This window comes from Oenanthe melanoleuca, chromosome 1 (assembly GCF_029582105.1).
Source record: "Oenanthe melanoleuca isolate GR-GAL-2019-014 chromosome 1, OMel1.0, whole genome shotgun sequence".
NCBI lineage: Eukaryota > Metazoa > Chordata > Aves > Passeriformes > Muscicapidae > Oenanthe > Oenanthe melanoleuca.
The window spans coordinates 44,912,355-44,930,036 of NC_079333.1; the positions used below are offsets into that span (position 1 = coordinate 44,912,355).

General features: G+C 38.5%; 1 protein-coding gene across 2 annotated transcripts in view; it reads right to left on the bottom strand.

Moving 5' to 3' along the window:
* The window catches only part of ATP8A2 (ATPase phospholipid transporting 8A2), a 314,082-nt gene that overhangs the window by 104,287 nt on the left and 192,113 nt on the right, over window positions 1-17,682 (bottom strand). For both annotated transcript variants that reach the window (XM_056495071.1, XM_056495079.1), the window contains 2 exons: window positions 3,389-3,463; window positions 673-795 (listed from right to left, as the gene is read on the bottom strand). In XM_056495071.1, the coding sequence (XP_056351046.1) occupies window positions 673-795; window positions 3,389-3,463 (198 nt within the window). The remainder of the gene's footprint in view (window positions 1-672; window positions 796-3,388; window positions 3,464-17,682) is intronic.

The window sequence follows — 17,682 nt, forward strand, 5'->3', positions numbered from 1 at the left end:
ACAAATACTTTGTACTCCACAGTCTTTAACAAGCAGATAATGCAATTTTGCACAAAGTAGAGCTTTATGTACTCCACAATTTCCTCTCTAAACAAAGCAATCATACAGCTTCCTTGATTCAGAAGTACATTTAGATGTGCTTATTACGGAAAAGACAGAATACCAAAGACTGGCATTCTCCAGCATTTAAATAGCAAAATGGAGTAAAATGTGTTCTTCAAAACTCAGAAATCCAAATAAGCCAATTCAAATTCTGATTTCCAAATGAACTACTGGAACACAGCTATACACACTATGAAAAAGCACCCTAGCAGGGAGTGTTATAACAACACATATGTTAAATAAATCCAGGTGATGTCATCGTGACTTATCAGTGGTTGTGAATTGAAAAATCATATTTTGATATGAATCTAACCTTGAATCAAAGTTTATGGGTATTTCAGGACCAGTTTCAGATGAAGTTGCAGCAGAAAATCCTTATTTATAAACAAGGATGTTTTTTATTTAAATAAAAAATGTCTTGGATTTTTATTTAACTGGAAGGCTGAACAATCACTCTCAGTGGTTAGCATAAAGCAGAAGTAACATCAGGAAATAAGTTATTTTCTGACAAGGAAAATCTAGTATATAAGAAAGCTCTTTTTTTTCTTAGAGTAACAGGGTTTCCCTTACCCTTGTGTTGAAACCATCTGCATTTTGAGTGATTTTGTATAGCTGTGGAAATCTAAGCATGCTATCTTGAGTACACGATCGTTCAAAAATTCCCAGAGTAAAGGGTGGCAGTGCTGTGAAAATCTGCAAGGAAAGCAAATACTAATTGAAAGCAGCTCTTAGTTTGAAGTGTATCTCATATAATGTTTCCTTATCTAGACAAAAACAGAATTCCCAGAGATTTCAGTGAAGCTTACTACTACCTAGCATATTATTTGACATCATTTTCAATGGTCCAAACCAGTCCAAACATTCATTTCACCAATTTGTAACTCTCAAATCTTGACTTACAAACAAAAGAAACATGAAAGAAAATTCATATTATTAACCAATAAGCTTAAACCCAAGAATTTAAGCATCATTAATTTCTGATGTACCAGCTAATCCAGCGAGGGTCAGACACATCAGACTGCAAAGGAAAGACAACATATATTTTTACAAAATAGCCTTGTGGGAATAGCTTCCAATATAGCTGCAGTTGTAGCCATAATTAGATATGCAATGTGCTTAACCACTGCTAAGTTTACAGACAGAGTAAATGTGGAAATCACATTTTAAAAAAAAATCTACAGAGCAACAAAGGCCATTCTGCATTATGGTACTTTGGGGATTCCCCTGGCAGGCATGAGCTGATAGGAACAAATTAACTGCAGTGTGTGTCTGTGCTACAGGCAGACGCTTGGATGGCCAAGCCTCGGAAACCTTCCAAGACAGGCAGCAGGACACTCTGCCAGAAGCAGAGTAAATTAGCCTCCACTGACTTTAACATTGCTGCTCTTAGAGTGTTGCCAGGATCTGAGGCAGCTCATTTAAAGCTAGCTTGGGTATCCATGTTTCTTGTGGTCCACAGTGCAGGCACAGAGTGAAAGTAACACCAGGGTGCAAGTCTGAACACTAAACTTCATTCACTTCCTTTTGCATCAATAGTTTATACAAGAAACATGACTTTTAATCCTATACATACATCTATTTTTAACAGTTTGAGAAGTGTTCTTGAAGTTAAGAGGCAGGCTGGAGTTATGAACTGTTTCTAGGGCGTGTACACATTTGGAGAAGGCAGACTGTGATTCCCACCAGCAGCACGCTGGCAGCTGGGGAGCAGACAAAGAACAATGGGGAGGAACAGAAATGAGTGAGAATCAGTAATTACAACCCTCAATCCAGTGGGAATTGCACGGCTTCACTCATGAAGTGATAAACCAGATGGCTAAAATGGCAGCAGGCTGAGGGTAGAGAGCTAAAACTGAGAGCACTGGTCCAATATACTCCAAAGATGACCATGTTCTCATACAGCTTTAGCATACTTCCCCGGGTTTCTTGTGTTTATTGGGCATTTACTTTCTCACTTGAAGCAAATCTTCTGGTGGTTTTGACAAAGTGTGAAACCAGTGCAAAATCAGGAATTACAACGCCACAATGATTTCATACACTTCATATTCTAATGAGACTACTAATGAAAGAAAGGGTTAATCTGCACAGAAGAGAATGACTTTCAAAATCTAAGCCCTACAAATTGTGAAAGTCCCTAATATCCTACTAGCACTTGATTCTCCATGAGTCCACTCAACCACTGATAATTTTAGAAAATACTGACCTTAAAAAACAAGGTTTAGTTTCTGATTACAGATGAGTTTTATCCAGAAGCTTTAGGTAGGGTAGATAGATTCATCAAATGAGGTTTAAAGATAATAGATGCAAATATCTAAACATGAATGACAAAGACTGCATAACAGTCAGGAAATGAGGGTGAAGGGAATCAAGGGAATGATAAATCCTTGAATAAGTATCTTCAAGTAAGAGTATGAAATCTTATGGAATATGGGGGCTTGTGCCATCATTTTTAAAATTAATGTGACAGAAGTTAAGTGGTTCCATTAATACTACTCAGTGATAATTTTCTGGCTTTTTCTGTATTAGCATATATTTGGAATGAGTTTTTTTAAAGAAAGAATTAAATTCCTTTCCTGCAAAGAGACTCTTCAACACTAAGAGTATCCTAACAGCTTATAAATGCAGGCACTGGGCTGCTCATTACATTGCACAGGTAACACTGTCAAAAACACCAACACAGGTCTATGGTATGCCACAGAACTTAGTTTCAGAGATCCTTCAGACTTTAATCTACGTGATAGATTAAAAAATATTACTGATTAAAGCAATAAAATCATGTGACACAGTGTGGTACCCTGCAGGCCATGTTGAAAATCAGAAAACTCTCCCAGAGCGGCACATTCTGCTCTTGTTTCAAGTGCAAAACACCAATGACACAGTGATGCAGCTTCTCCTTCTGTACCTAATGGAGCATGAGTCAACCCAAAGCATTTGCATAACACTTCTCTCAGCGTCTAATTCTACAGTGTCCAAGAAAAAAAATTCATCAAACCTCACTGAAAATGCTTTCAAAGAGGAAATAAAATTCTATCTAATACCTGCAGAGCTTTATGCAAGTTATATTAGGCTAAACATCCATTTTCAAGGTGTTCTCCCAAGTTTTCATTTTGCAATAAAAGTGTAATTTAATTTTTTTTTCCCTATCTCAGAGTGGATTCAAAATGGCTTTTACAAATGAACTTACCTTTCCTGACATACATCTAGGACAGTTACCTGTGAAAAATGGAACACAACAAAATAATACAGTAGTCCCAAGCATTATCAAGTCAAAACATGCAGCACTTACCACATTATACAGACCGATGCACCATCGCTCAAACAAGATCTGCCCAGAAAATCCATTAACGAAAGCAAACCAAAGCTGAAAAAGAGACAAGTTACAAAAAGCTTTAGATTACTCCTGCAGTACATGCTTCCATTTACAGTAGAGAAGAAGGATGTGGAGTACAGACCACCATCTGGAGACAGATGCTTGTCACGCTCTAAAAATAATTTTCAGCAGTGCCAGGCAGTTATTTTCAAGCCCTACATTTTAAATACTGGTTGAATACTCCTTGTTCAAAATAAAATACTCAGGCTATGGAGAAATGTGCTATATTTACATCATCACTCTAAAAGAACCAGATAGCATCAAACTACTACAGAATCCTTATTGCTGGGAAATTAACATGCTTGAAGCTAGAAGCCAACCTCATTTCTATCACATTTAGTAAAGACCAGAATTTTCAGGATAACTGTGTTTTGATGGATGTTCTGCTTAACTTGTGTTGCTTGTTTACAGTCGCAGAATTACAATGGTATCTACTTGTCCGTTGCATGATTAGGATTATATTAAAATTTTACTGTCTAAATGATGCAAAAGTTATTATTTAATAAATGACCTCTTTAACAATTAAAATTGGAAGAGGTTGCAAAACAAGCTGCAGAGTCATTTACAAACACAACCAGGCAAGCCCCGAGCAACCTAGTTTGCATTTAATATTTACCCTACTTTAAACACCAGATTGGACTAGATGGACTTTGAAATGCCTCCAACTGAGGGGATTCTGTAGTGACACAACCCCAGCAAACAGCTTTAAGCTTCAGCGCATAGGTAAACTCTTTTCAGTATTTCTGTGGATGCAGCTTCTTTGAGCCTATTAATCTTGCTTAAGCACCTTTTTGAAGCACAAACTGCTGTATTGGTTGGAACAAAGTATCTTAATGGACACTGAAAGAAGCTTAGGAAAGAATATAACAAAGAAGGAAAAGAATTACTGTTTACCAAGTAAACTGGAAATTGGATGAACAATAGCAGTTTAAGAGTGTCCTGAAACAGTTTGCATGTGAAACTAATACACCTATTAGATAGCAAAAGATTTTTGAGAATTTCTGGCTACAGTCCCTTTCAAAATCCACAGTACACCATGCCCTTTCAAAATCCACAGTACACCATGTCACTTTGTTCAAAACTAATTCAACAGTGCGTATGAGAACACTCCTTCTAACCACCAGTTCATATTTTGTGTTGCATTTACTTTACAAGTCCACATTGCACAGGATGCACTATGTACTGCAGACCAGTCAAGTGATAACCACACCCATTCCCTTCTCACTCCCTGAGAGCCCATGGCACTTAGTGCCAGGTATCTTTTCTGACACCATTCTGTCACTCGTTGGGCAGCACTCTCCTACCAGCACCATTTACTCTCTGGCTCACTTGTGCAGTACTACTGGCCTAGCAGAACCTCAGATAACAAGCAGTTAGCTGTACATCACCTGATCTCTTCCCTGCTCCCAAAATGGATATAGAATAATCATGGGGAAAAAAAAAAAAGAAAACAAAAAAACAAAACAAAACAAAAAAAACACCAAGAAGAAAATAAGACTGCATCAGGACCTGTTTTCATAGATGCAATATTTAAACAGACTGGGACTCTAATATGGTCAGAGTTAACTTCATGGAATATTAAAGTATTTACAAGATGGGAAGAATAACAAATAGGTTCAAAAAGCTATTCAAATATGCACTGCTGCAAGACATGAGATTCACATGCTGTACAAAAGGAAAAAGTGAAACCTTTTCACACAATACACAGCTAGCCTATGGAAATGTCTCCCAGATGATGCTGTGGATGAAAAAGGCAATTTGAAAAAATATCACAGAAGGAAAGCTGGAGACCAGATGAGTCTGCCAGAGAACTACCACTGTTCACAAACCAGAGACCAGGTTAGCTGAACTCTTATTTCTCTACTTCTTACAGCTTTTATATTACCATTCTTGTTTGAAATTAAACATCATTTATAATAACTCTCATTGTTCAAGTAAGAAACAATGACACTGATTCCAACTCATCTGTTTATAGCTATGCTTTGCACAGCTGGTCATCTATTTAAAATTACTTCCTGTAATTTTTTAAACCATCAGCTGCTCTTTCAAGTAGCGAGTCTCTATTTATTTCTCACTATATTACTCTGAAGTTTGCACTTTTCAATACCTGCTGCCCTTCTTGCAGCTCATAGTTTATAAGTGCCCTTGTAAGCTTTCTTAAGGGCCAACAGCTTCATTCCTGTACCACTTAGCTGAAATGCACCAGCCTAAAATAAACCGCAAAATATTTCTTAGGTTTTCTAAAAAAAAGGGCCTCTTCCTTTCCCACTGCCAAACATTCAATTAAAAGAGCCTTTAAGCATTCATCTCACCAGCTCTGTCCAGAAAAAGAAGACACACTCTACATCCCAACTTTTTATCATCAGTTCTCTTGCATTGATACTTTGAAGGAATAGTCTCTAAATCTCACTCTAAGGACCCAATTAATGGCCCAAAGCAGCACACTGGCCAGTCACACCCTCACCCTTGCAGTGTTCCAGCCAGTTCTACACACCAGGCCTTCAAAAGAAACATATGAAACCTCTTTGGTACAAAGCCTGAGGTCCCAAAAAGAAACCACAATTTATTTGGGGTGTTCAAGTTAATAACTCGAGGGTTTCTTCTAGGAAGAATCCAAGCTTTAAAAAAGCATGCTCCCAGATATTTAGCAATAATGATCTGGGCATTTATCATCTCCAGGCTTGTTGCAATTAATTGCAATGGTGAATGAGGGCAGCAATTCTAGTAACAATAAATAACTCACAAATCAGAAGCCTATCTGGCTTAGTTGGCAACCTGACTGTGCTCTGCTCGGTTTTCTAGATCCCACTGGGCAAAGCAAACTTCAAAGGTTTGGTAGCAAATGATGAGGCCTTTTATAACATTGGCTCGTGCTGCTTAGGAAACAACTGCTTTCTGAAACTATAGCTTCCCACAGCCAGTCCTCCAGCAACAGACATAGCTGATTATCCATCAAGAGGGTAAAACAAAGCAGCCAGACTTTCTATAGCTAGCCCATGGCTAGAAGACAAGCCCTAAACCAGGCAAATCTAACATCTTGGATTCTTAGATTCACATTTTCCAACAAAAATATTAGCAGTAATGATGACAGAATCACATAAATCTTGGAAAGTGCAGAGCTGTTAGGATGCCTTACAGAGCAGCAGACAGACTCTCTCAAGTGAAAAACACCCACTCAACAAATCAATTCTTTCTAGTCAAGATGTAGTGCCCTGCCACAACGGCATGGTGCAGAATTCACTAAAGACCCTGCTAACACCATGTTGAGATGAATGAATCAATACAGGAGAATCTGAGATGGTTGTGTCTGACTGGAGTAAATAGGTATTCAGCTGTCACTGTCTTGAGTCTTCTGCAGCATCTTTCAACATTGAAAGAATTTTCCGCTATGGAAAAGTTTTCTCCCTATTTCAAAAGCTGATATAATTTGGATAGGCAAGAGCTAACACTTAGAAACATTGGCAGTGTGCAGCCAATCCAAAAGTTCAATTTGAACTCTTTCTTTCAGCAGTATCCACACAGGTAAAAATTAGAAGTGAGAGCATTTCCAACACAAGTCTTCACTCACCACAGGCTCCAAACAGAGGGTGAAAGTTATCACTGTTAGGATGCACTGAAAAGTAACAGCTATGCTTGTTTTTTCCACAGATTCACACTACCAAAGGGCAACTGACAGAAAGACTGTGGGATACTGTCTCATCCTTCCTCAATATTTTCATGTCAAGAGTAAATCAGATACTCTGCATACAGTACACATTTATTTTGAATTTAACATAGGCCATAAACTGTCATGCATGGTTTAAGGACCAGCTGTTTGTAGATAGAGCAGGGTATACCTTAAGTTCAGCAAAGGAAAAAAACCACAAACCCTCCACCTTAACGTTCATGTTAACAAAATGTACTAAACATATTTGAAGTTGCAACAAGCCATGCTTGACTCGGACTCAGTAAGCTGGTAGGAAAACTTGCCAAGTCTGCCTGGCTTGCCAAGCTCCAGGGGTTTGCAGGGCTCAGCTCCAGTACTGCTATGAACAAATGGACCCACAGTTATTAAACCTCTTTTCTGGCTGGAAAAAAGAAATCTTTTCACTTGAACTATTACCTAGCTGCCAAAAAGCTGGAAAAGCTTATTTGTAACTCAGCTACAAAATATATATTTTTCTCCCAAGAAACAAGAGGTCCAATTTAAATGTAAAGAGATTCAGACCTAAGGCTGAAATCTGGGCTGATACATTGCTGTGCTTTATTATAGCAGATATCACAAAGATGTGAAACCAGTAGGTACTGTGCAAAAAGAAACTGGAACATTACAAACTGAAAGCTAGCCCATGTTTCCTGCCTTGAAGTGTGGTTGCATTCTTTAAATAAGAAGCCCCACTGCTGAAGCACTCGATGCCAGCTGTGATGTGGGCACTTTGCCACCAGAGAAAGGGGAGAGGGGAATAAACCAGAGGTCAGCAAAAGCCAACAGATGGTAATACTTGGTTAATATTGACTTCAGCTGCAGGCAAACTGAGGATCTCAAGGTAGAACAGTCCCACTCTGCTGTTTTGAGCTACACAGCATATCCACCTGCTCTAGAGTGTATTTTGAGAAAAGATCAAGTATTATTTTCAAAAAATATTCCCACTCAAGCAACTTGGAAGGCAATTTTAATTGCATTATTGCTTCATGCATAATTACTGCAAAATTAATGCCTGAAATAGTAGGAACTAATTTATTTAAGTGCTCTAAGGCACTGGGATAGCAAATCATCTCTATTTTAAATGTGTATATTTATGAAGGCTTGATAATAGACAGCTTAACGAGTACTAGAAATGTTTTCCCAATTTTGCTAAAGGGCACAGAAAGCTAATGTAGTCAGAGTATCAACAATTGCCACAGGCACCAATTATAGCCAGACTGGATGCCTTTACTATTCAGAAATTAGTTAAATTCTCGAAATACCCTCTCTCAGCACACACACATTCTGCATGTTCTTACCAAATAGGCTCATTTACAATTTGCCCAATAAAGCAGGTTTGTGTCTCCTGTGCAGTTCATTAATAATGTATCCTGATTTAAGATCTCTCATTACAGATGTCTCTCTCAACACCAGTCTCTTATTCCTACCCAAATGCTCACAGACTTAAAATAATCCCTTCATTAGAGAATGTACAGCACCAATTTTATAATGTAGGCAAAGTGTGTTAGTAATAAGATTTGACAGGGTAGGCATGGCTGTGTGAGACTCACTTCATTTGCTGAGGAATATTTCCCTTGCTCCTTTTATTCCCCCCAGTGTTTAATAATTCTTTGCTGAAAACAGATCGATATTTTACAACTGAAAAGAATTTGCTCTAGGCCTGTGCACTCCAAACAAGTGCCTATTCAAGGTTAAAAATCATCTCCAGTCTTCTCTGCCAGTGTTAGCAATTATTTTCAAAGTTTCACACTGCTTTTGTCTCATTAAAAAAACCCTTTGCATTGACTGTAACTCTTTGTCAAATAGATACTAGAGCAACCACTACAATAGAGGTTTCCTGGCTTTAAGCACTAATTTATTAAATAAGCCTGTTATAGCTCCTATTCTATTTCTTTTATTTCTGGCTTCATATAGTTTATATTTCAGCATACTAAAGAACACAGATTTTATCAGCATTGTCTTTCACTGTTTACAGAAGAGGCATGTGCAGAAAATTTTACTTCTTCCTTACAAAAATTGTTTTTGTGCTCCTCTTCTCCAACTGATCAGCTGCTAACATCCTTTCTCCAAAGCACAGGTAACATTCCATGGAGAGACAGGCACAGAGCAGAATGGAAGGGGAAGAGGGCAAGAGGAGTCTCACCCCTCACTTGGACTCACAGTTCTTTCCATTTCAGTCCTCAGAATAATTCTGAAGACTTGAAAATAAAGTAAGAATTAGCAAATATCTGGGTCTTTTCTCTCAGTGGTTCCCACTAGGGAACAATTATGCTGCTTATCCCAGGAGTTTTGAGCATTGTGGAAAGATATCACACCTGCAGATGACAATGTAGCATAGATCAAAAGACCTTACCACTAATATCTAAAAAAATTACCTCTTCCAGCAACATTTGGCCCCAAATACACTAATAAATGTATTTTAAAACATGACAAAACGTAGCAGGGCATGCCAATGCCTTTTGTTGTGTAGTGGTTTACTTTTTTTTTTTTGTGTGTGTTCCTGGAGTTACATGAACATCTAATCAGTGTGCTAAATTATCCTATTCATGTTTATGTCACTGGTAAAATGAAGAGACAGCCCATTAATGCACATTTTACAGAGCTCTAATATAACTTTTTTTTTAAGTTTATAAAATCACATAGAGAAAAGGTAGGCCATTTCTACATCTCTTTTGGTGTGAAGTATTCCAGAGACTTAATACTTGCTTAGCAGACTAACTGCTGCAGAAGCAAGCCTATGATAATGTGATTAGAAATGGCCTGCCCTGCCAAAGGGCAGATGTACTTGTCAAAAGATGTGGTTAAACTTAGCAGTTCTTCAGAACATTTCCCTTTTACAAATACAGACAGCTCTATTCCAAGTTTATTCTTCATCCTTCCTTAACTTTTTTGAAGAAAGCTGACACTGCTACACTAGGATTTTCTTAAGTATATATGGGACACCCTTGAAATCACAGGACTCACACAGTGACTTGTCAAAAAACAAATTAAAACCCAACATGATTCAGTCAAGCCCTACCATGAGGCAGAGTTTCAGCATATCTGCATGGCCAAAGGGGTTTAAACCCACAGTTAGAACAAAGCCACCAGGACTGATATCCTGTAGGACCATTATCCTACAAAGCAAGCAGAGTGTCCTGCTCTGGCTAGGAGTCAGGCTGAGAGGAAACAAGGCAGGACCTTGTTGTCCAAATCCTCATCCCATCCCTAGCTTGGTGAATGAGGAGGGCTCAGCTTCTTGGCTGACAAGCTGGGAACATCCTGCCAGGCCACACTGTCTACTGCTGTGCAATAGAAATGTATGCCATGGACTCCCACTGCCATCAGCCTTCCTTTAAATAGCAAACTGTAAGGAAAGATTTCCACTGACATGGACATCATCCTTATGCACACAGCAGCAGTGACCACAGGGTTGGAGTCTATTCAGGTATGTTAACATGTCTTTGGGGGAGTTTGTTTGGTGGGGTTTTTGCCTCTTGGATTTACCTAATCAGCTTCTTTAATTGTCCTCGAGTACTCGCACATCCCTGTGGAACTGAGAAGTACAATATGACCATTAATAGCTCATGGTATCTCCTCAGCATATAATCATGTCACACTGGTCTTGATACAAGTTTCACAACTGTGTAATTGACCTATATCACACACACAAGATAAGGACATGCTACTGTACAGTTTTAAATGATCTGCTGGCTTTTCTGAAGCTATGTGGTATCTTGAACCACTGATAACGCAATAGAAGTGCTTTGGATTTGTTATTCCTAATTTGTTCTCTAGTGCTGAAGTAAAAAAATGAAAGAAAGAATTTCAACTATTTACACTGATAGGTGAGAAAATGTCAACAGTTTCAGGTAACTTATCCACCTGAAATTCTGCTAAGCACTTGGAGTCCACTGAGAAAATATATGCCAAATAGCAAGAAAAGCAGGGAATTGTGGAAGAAAAGTGCTACAACTATAACCCAAGTAAGGGCAGTGGAAAGAAAGCACAGAAACAGCTACAAAAAAATCAACCAGTCTAGTACTGGATGCAGAAGCAGATGAAAAGCCAACAAAACACACAGTGCTCTGTGAGTGAAGCCTGATAATACCATGAGTCAAAAGTGAGGCTAAACACACCAAGGCTCTTCACACCTGGGATATGCACTAGGGCTCACTGCAACCTGAATAAAACACACCACCACAAAATGGAGCAACAAAATATTCCCACACCTCTCACACCAAAGCAGAAACAGACAGAGGGCAGGAGCTATGACACACATCTAGCCCTAGAAATAAGCACAGAAAACACAACACACACCCACACTACCAAACATTCTGTGTATTTGGGAAGGGGAGAATGGAAACATAGTAAGGATTCTTATGAATGTAGAAGCATTAACCCTTTAGGGATAAGGGGTATCAGGAAGGAGCAGGGTAGGTATTGAATTAGAGAGAGAAATGTATAGAATGGTAAAATTCATTAAGAAAATGGTACTACTTTTGCTCTTAGTTTCTTCCATTTCATAGCATTGTGTAGCTGGCAGTTTCCATTCAACCCCTATGTTGCTTAATAGAGTTACTAATCCATACTTTAATGCATTCATTTATACCTGCATATGACACAATAATCAATAGGAGAAAAAGCAATAATGAAATTAATATTCATTTATTGCAATTAAAACATAGTTGTGCATTCTTATTTACTGGATAGGAACTTAAATGTGTTAGGGAATCAAAACAATTTTAAAATTTCTATGGATGAGATGCAATCCCAGTACTGACTGAATAAAACAGATTGACCAAGACCCTGACTGTTATTATTCAGCTCTTATTTTATAGGACATTTCACTTCAATTCTTTCCCTTCTTACTTTTATTTGCAGAAGTCCCTTATGTTACAGTTATAAATGCAGGTTCACAGACTGCTTTTCTGTCACCACATAAAGGAATCCTACTGCAGAGCTGCTGAATTAAGTGTAATAGGAGCAGTTCTGTAGCAAGGTCATTTTAGGTCTGGAACCGCAGTCCCCCCAGGATTCCCTGTTATGGCTACGTGAAAGGCCAGGTTTCCCTTGCAAGTCTGTTTTCCCCCCTTCCTCCCTATGAAATAAAATTCAGTCTCTGTAAGACCTTGAATTAAACTACTTTTATCCAGGAAGTTTATATGAAGTTTCCTGACAGCTTGGAACCCAAGGAAAATAGCAAAATTAGCAACAGAAAAGCCAGACCACTATAGAAAATGTAGCTCATCCTCTGTCATAGTGATAAGAGTAAACCTTTACAGGGGTAATCCCAGGAGCAGCCCATGTTTCTCATTACCCACAACCCTATTAGCATTTCAGCACAGAGACAATATTCTAGCTCAAAACTACCAGGACACACAATGCAATCTGAAAAGCTTCCCAGTACTTCCATTGCATTTGTTCAATTGTTATTAATACATCCACTTTCTTGGTCAATGGGACAATAGAGTTTTGTTTTGTACATAGCTGCTTCAAAACATGCTACCCCTTCCCTTAAGTTTCAAAACTAGTACAACAAAAAAATCTGTTTCCTGCTCTCCTTGCTTCACCTCTCATGTAGAAAATACATACAATATTGGTAACTTAAGCCTACATTTATTGCTTTATGTGCTGGCTAAAGTCTAAAAGAACTGGGACCTAAACATCTTTTGCCAAAATACACAGCACATTGTAAACATGTTCAATCACTTTACTGGTAAATTACCTATTGATGTACTTCTCACTACAGAAATAATATTTGAACTTCTTTAGGAAACTGACTAGCTTGCTTTCCCTGCAATACCTACAAAGAAATTCTTGGGGTGTCTTTAAAGCAATTTGCTGTATCTTCTGATAGAGCTGTGTACAAAGAAAGCCAAAGTTTTTCTTTGCTTGCTAGGAAAAATACCTTAGAGAAGAAAAACCTATAAGCTCACACATAGGAGCAAAGCATTCATGTGATTCCTAAAATCAGTCTAAGATTTAATTACGTGGCTTTAGGAAGGTATTGCACACTCACTCACGACATCAAGCATGCAGAAAAGACTACTTCTTTTTATGAATGTCTCTCCTACAAAGGCTGGCTAATACTGGAGAGACTATGGCAGACTGATAATGTTTGCTACAAACCAGTTCTTAGTTTCACAGCATTTTGCAGATTTTTAACCTGAGAGAGTCAACTTGCACCACCACTTTCTCACTGGGTGAACTCTTCAAATCAAATTGCCCCCAGACATGGTCAGGAATACACCTCTGCTTTCTTTTTTTAACAAGATCCTCAAAACCACAGTAAGATTATACACAATGAAAATCTGAGATAACACTCACAGGAATGAAGTCTACAAACGAAGTTTGAGCTTTGGCAGTGCTCTAAGGAGCAACTCTGAGAATGAAGATGCATTTGCCATCTTTTACACAACACAGAAAAATAATTATGATGAAAGACTAGCTATAAGCTTATTGGAAAATTAGCAAATACATATAAACTGTGAAACACTATTTGTACAAGACCCAAAAGCTATTCTGGACACCAATTTAATTTATAACCCAAACAGAATTTCCACAAATTAACTAGCAAAAAAATCCAAGTGCTGCTAGTTTCAATACTGCAGAAAATTGGAGGCAGGGACATGTCTAAAGAAAGCACCCATACCATGATTCCTGTGACCTAACTGCAGTACACATCCCTTCTACCACTCCAACAGCAGCTGTACCTCAGAACAAGATTCAGGTGCATACAAGCACCTGAAGAGTACAAGAAGGAATAAACAGATGTGTCCAATTCCCAAGTCAGATGAATTAAATGCTAGGCAGATGTATATTTATTCCCTCTCAACGAATTCTCGGGACAGTGAATCTTCAGAACACAGCAAAGGCTCCAAAAGACATTCTTCTGTATGGAAACCACATATTCTGCAAAAACTTGTCCAACTAAGTCATAATTATGTTTTCCCCCTTCTTGCCTTTTCCCTTCATTCTAAGTAGGGATAGAATACATCTTTAGAAAATTAGCTCTCCCATATACAGAATATAGCCATTCAATACCTAAGTGGAGACAAAATAAAACCTTTAAATAAACCCCGAAAGAACCCCAACAACAAAAACACCCTGACAGCACTTTATGTAAATTGAAGACAACCAGAAGTAATCAGGTGTGTGGGGAAACTTTTGTTCATGTCATATGCAATACAGAATCTTTCCTCCTTGGAAATATATATCAGTGTCCTAAGATCTTGGTTACTGGGGAAAGGCTCAGCTCCCTGAAGGAGCATCTGAGTTCCACCAAGAACTGCAAATGCTAACTCGGCATAAGATCATCAAGACATTCATAGCCATTCAAACATACGGCCAAACCCACCCAGGTGCCCATTTATAAAAGCACATGCATGCATTCCAAGCCCAGGAAAGAGTATGAACCATGCAGCTTCCAGGTACACACTCAGTATCTGCAAATATCCAGTTCTGTGGATTTTCCGAGTCTCCTGTGCCTTGCCTATGCAGTAACCTTCAAAGTTCTATTCCTTTGCAACTTTCTTGTTTCCTCTTAAGCCCCTGTAAATGTCCTGCAACTGTATCTTGTTTTAAATACAATTTAACCTGCAGGTTTATCCATGGGAATGAATATGAGCCGATACTCCACCCATTTACCACATTAAATTAATGCTCTTTATTTGCTCAATAGGTGCTTTGTTCTTCATTTTTATAATCATGGGATACTCAAACTTGCCAGTACTCAAAAGGAGTCATATAAACTGATTTCTTTAAAGAAACATCCTGTATGAAAAATTATCCATAAGTAGACCTGGGAACCCCTCACTTCTGGTTGCATCCTCCCTCCCATCTCTGGTTGCATCTCTAACAGCAGACAGAAGAGGAAAGCTTGTGTAAGTTTTTACAGAATCTAAGTACATGTTTTCTTGCCAGAGGTCTGTCTCTTGATATCTGAGCTTGAAGTCTGGAAATGTGTGAAACAATTGCACTGTACTTCTGGGGGTGGTGATTCCTGATGGAAGTTGAAATAACTTTTGCTCTGTTTCAGAAGCATAAAAAATATTTTGACCCTAAAGAGGGCATGTTGATTGTGAGGTAATTCAGACGATTAAACCCAAGCTGCTGTAACCTTTACATTAGGAAATATTTCCTAACCTGTCAAATCCTTTTTCCCTCAAGAATAAAATATTCAGTAGTATTCAATTAGGACACTGTAATATCTGAACAAAAGGAACGTGTTCATACTAGAACCTGAAATGAGTAAGACATATAAGACAGAGGATAACTCCCCAGGAATGATGGAAGGCACCAAGGACAAAACATTTGTATGTCAGCACCTTGTAAAGGTCTCCCAGCCTCATGCAGCCCAGGAATTAACAGTGTCATAGACCAGTGGCTCTGAGGTTGGGGATTTTTCTCAGTGAGTTATTTTCAGGGGAATAAAACCTCAACTTTGAATGGCAACTTCTGAATGACAAAATCACTAATACAAGTAACCACCTGCCATTTTAAAACAATCTGAAGAGCTAACATTAAAGCAGTGAAAATGGATTGGTTATTTCTGGGGATTAAGCAAGATGAAAAGAAAATTTTTGGGTTAAAAACATTAATTATATTTATAATTTACCTGAAAAACATGAAGTTTACTAAGGGTAGAGAGTCTGACATGTAAATTCTGGCTGCATTTCTCCACAACTGGTTGGCTGTGGCTGCATGTAATGGTACATTCTCTATTGTTAAAATTGAGTGAGTGAGACAGAACTCAATGTAAAGTGGTTTAAAGTTTCTTCTAATATTTGAGTAGTGCAAGTATAATAACAAGTTTTCCCCCCCCACCTTTCAACTTTCAGAGCTAAAACCCCCAAATGGTGAAATGAAGGCTATTTCTGACATCCTCTTTCCCCTCATATAGTCATCCAAACTATAAACAAATGTTCCCTTGCCTGCCATACAGGCCTGTCTACACAAGGAAGTTACAGTGGTTAACTGCGATGTGATTGTAAATCCACCTAAATTGGTTCCAAATGTTCTGTGAATGCTCTAAGCCTGATTCAAACTGAAATGATAGCCCAGATAGTTTGCTCCACAGATTTAAAACTTACATTTAAAACTGAGTTGATTGTTGTGCTGCAGTATGGAAGACAATCTTAAACGAAACATCAAGTCTGTTGTGATTCATTATTTAGACTTGAAATGACTCTTTCTGAGAAAATGCTCCTGAGAGACTGGAAGCTGGGAGAGCCCAATGCAATACAAGGCTGGCTTCCTTTGTTCAATTCTAGATGGTCTCTGGTGTCTTTTGAGGAAGCAATAGCTATGCTGTGTTTTTCAGTTCTTCCAGAGAGCTGACTGGCTTGTGTCTGCACTGCCCAGCACCAACACCTGGAGGAAGAGTAGGTTGACTGTCCTGTGACCCTTTGTCCTTGGTCTGAGTAGGCCAACTGTGTGGAGTTTTGTAAAAAACTTGAAAGGGCTGGAAAGAATGAAGTTTGTGTTCATAGCATTAGTGAGGTCTCATGTTGTGGGTATAGCACAAGATAAAAGGATATTTGAGGGCACTAAGCCTACCAACACAATTTAAAGGACTACACATGTTGAGGGTGACAGTTTTCAGAGTAGCTGTGGGCCATATGCAGTGAAAAGCATTACATAGCTTAAATACTTTTGCCACTGGATAATCTTTCTTATGTTTAGATTAAAAGACTACTTCTCTTATGTCTTAGCGCCATTGAAAAATATTTCTTCCCCCATCCTGGCCCCAAAAGATCTGGGATACCACTCTGATTCATATATATTGATTACCAGCCCTATTTTCTAGGGAGAGTTGACAAAAATCTGTTGTTACACCAAAGTGTTCGATATTGCCAATTAACCAGCTTTTTGCAATGTTGAAATTTGTGGACAGGCAATCCCTCAGCTTTGATTCACTGTCCTGTTTAAAATGTTCCCTTCCTTTTCTAGCCAGGTAGAAATAAACCACTGCACTGTCAACTGCTGCATGACCTCCTGCTTCATGGAAAGGCTTGAACTTGAGCCCAGTGTTTTGAGCCACAGTGTTTCTTAGCCAAAAGTTCTGGGCCCCCAAAAGTATAGTGCAATTGTCTTGCATGTTTCCAGACAGAGTTAGGATATCAAGAAACAGACCACCGGCAAGAAAACATGTACTTAGATTCTTCAGAAGCTCATACAAGCTTTTCCTTTCTGTCTGTTCTTAGAGATGCAACCAGAGACAGAAGGGAGGATGCAACCAGAAGTGAGGGGTTCCCAGGTCTACTTTTGGATAATTTTTCATAGAACAGGGTGTTTCTCTGAAGAAATCAGTTTATGAGACTCCTTTTGAGTACTGGCAAGTCTGAGTATCCCATGATTATAAAAATGAAGAACAAAGCACCTATTGAGCAAATAAAGAGCATGCATTTAAAATGGCAAGTTCACATGTAGCATCGGCTCATATTGATTCTCATGGATAAACCTGCAGGTTAAATTGTATTTAAAACAAGATACTGTACTCAAAACTGCTGTGTCAGATTTCCCCAAAAGAACAACATGAGAG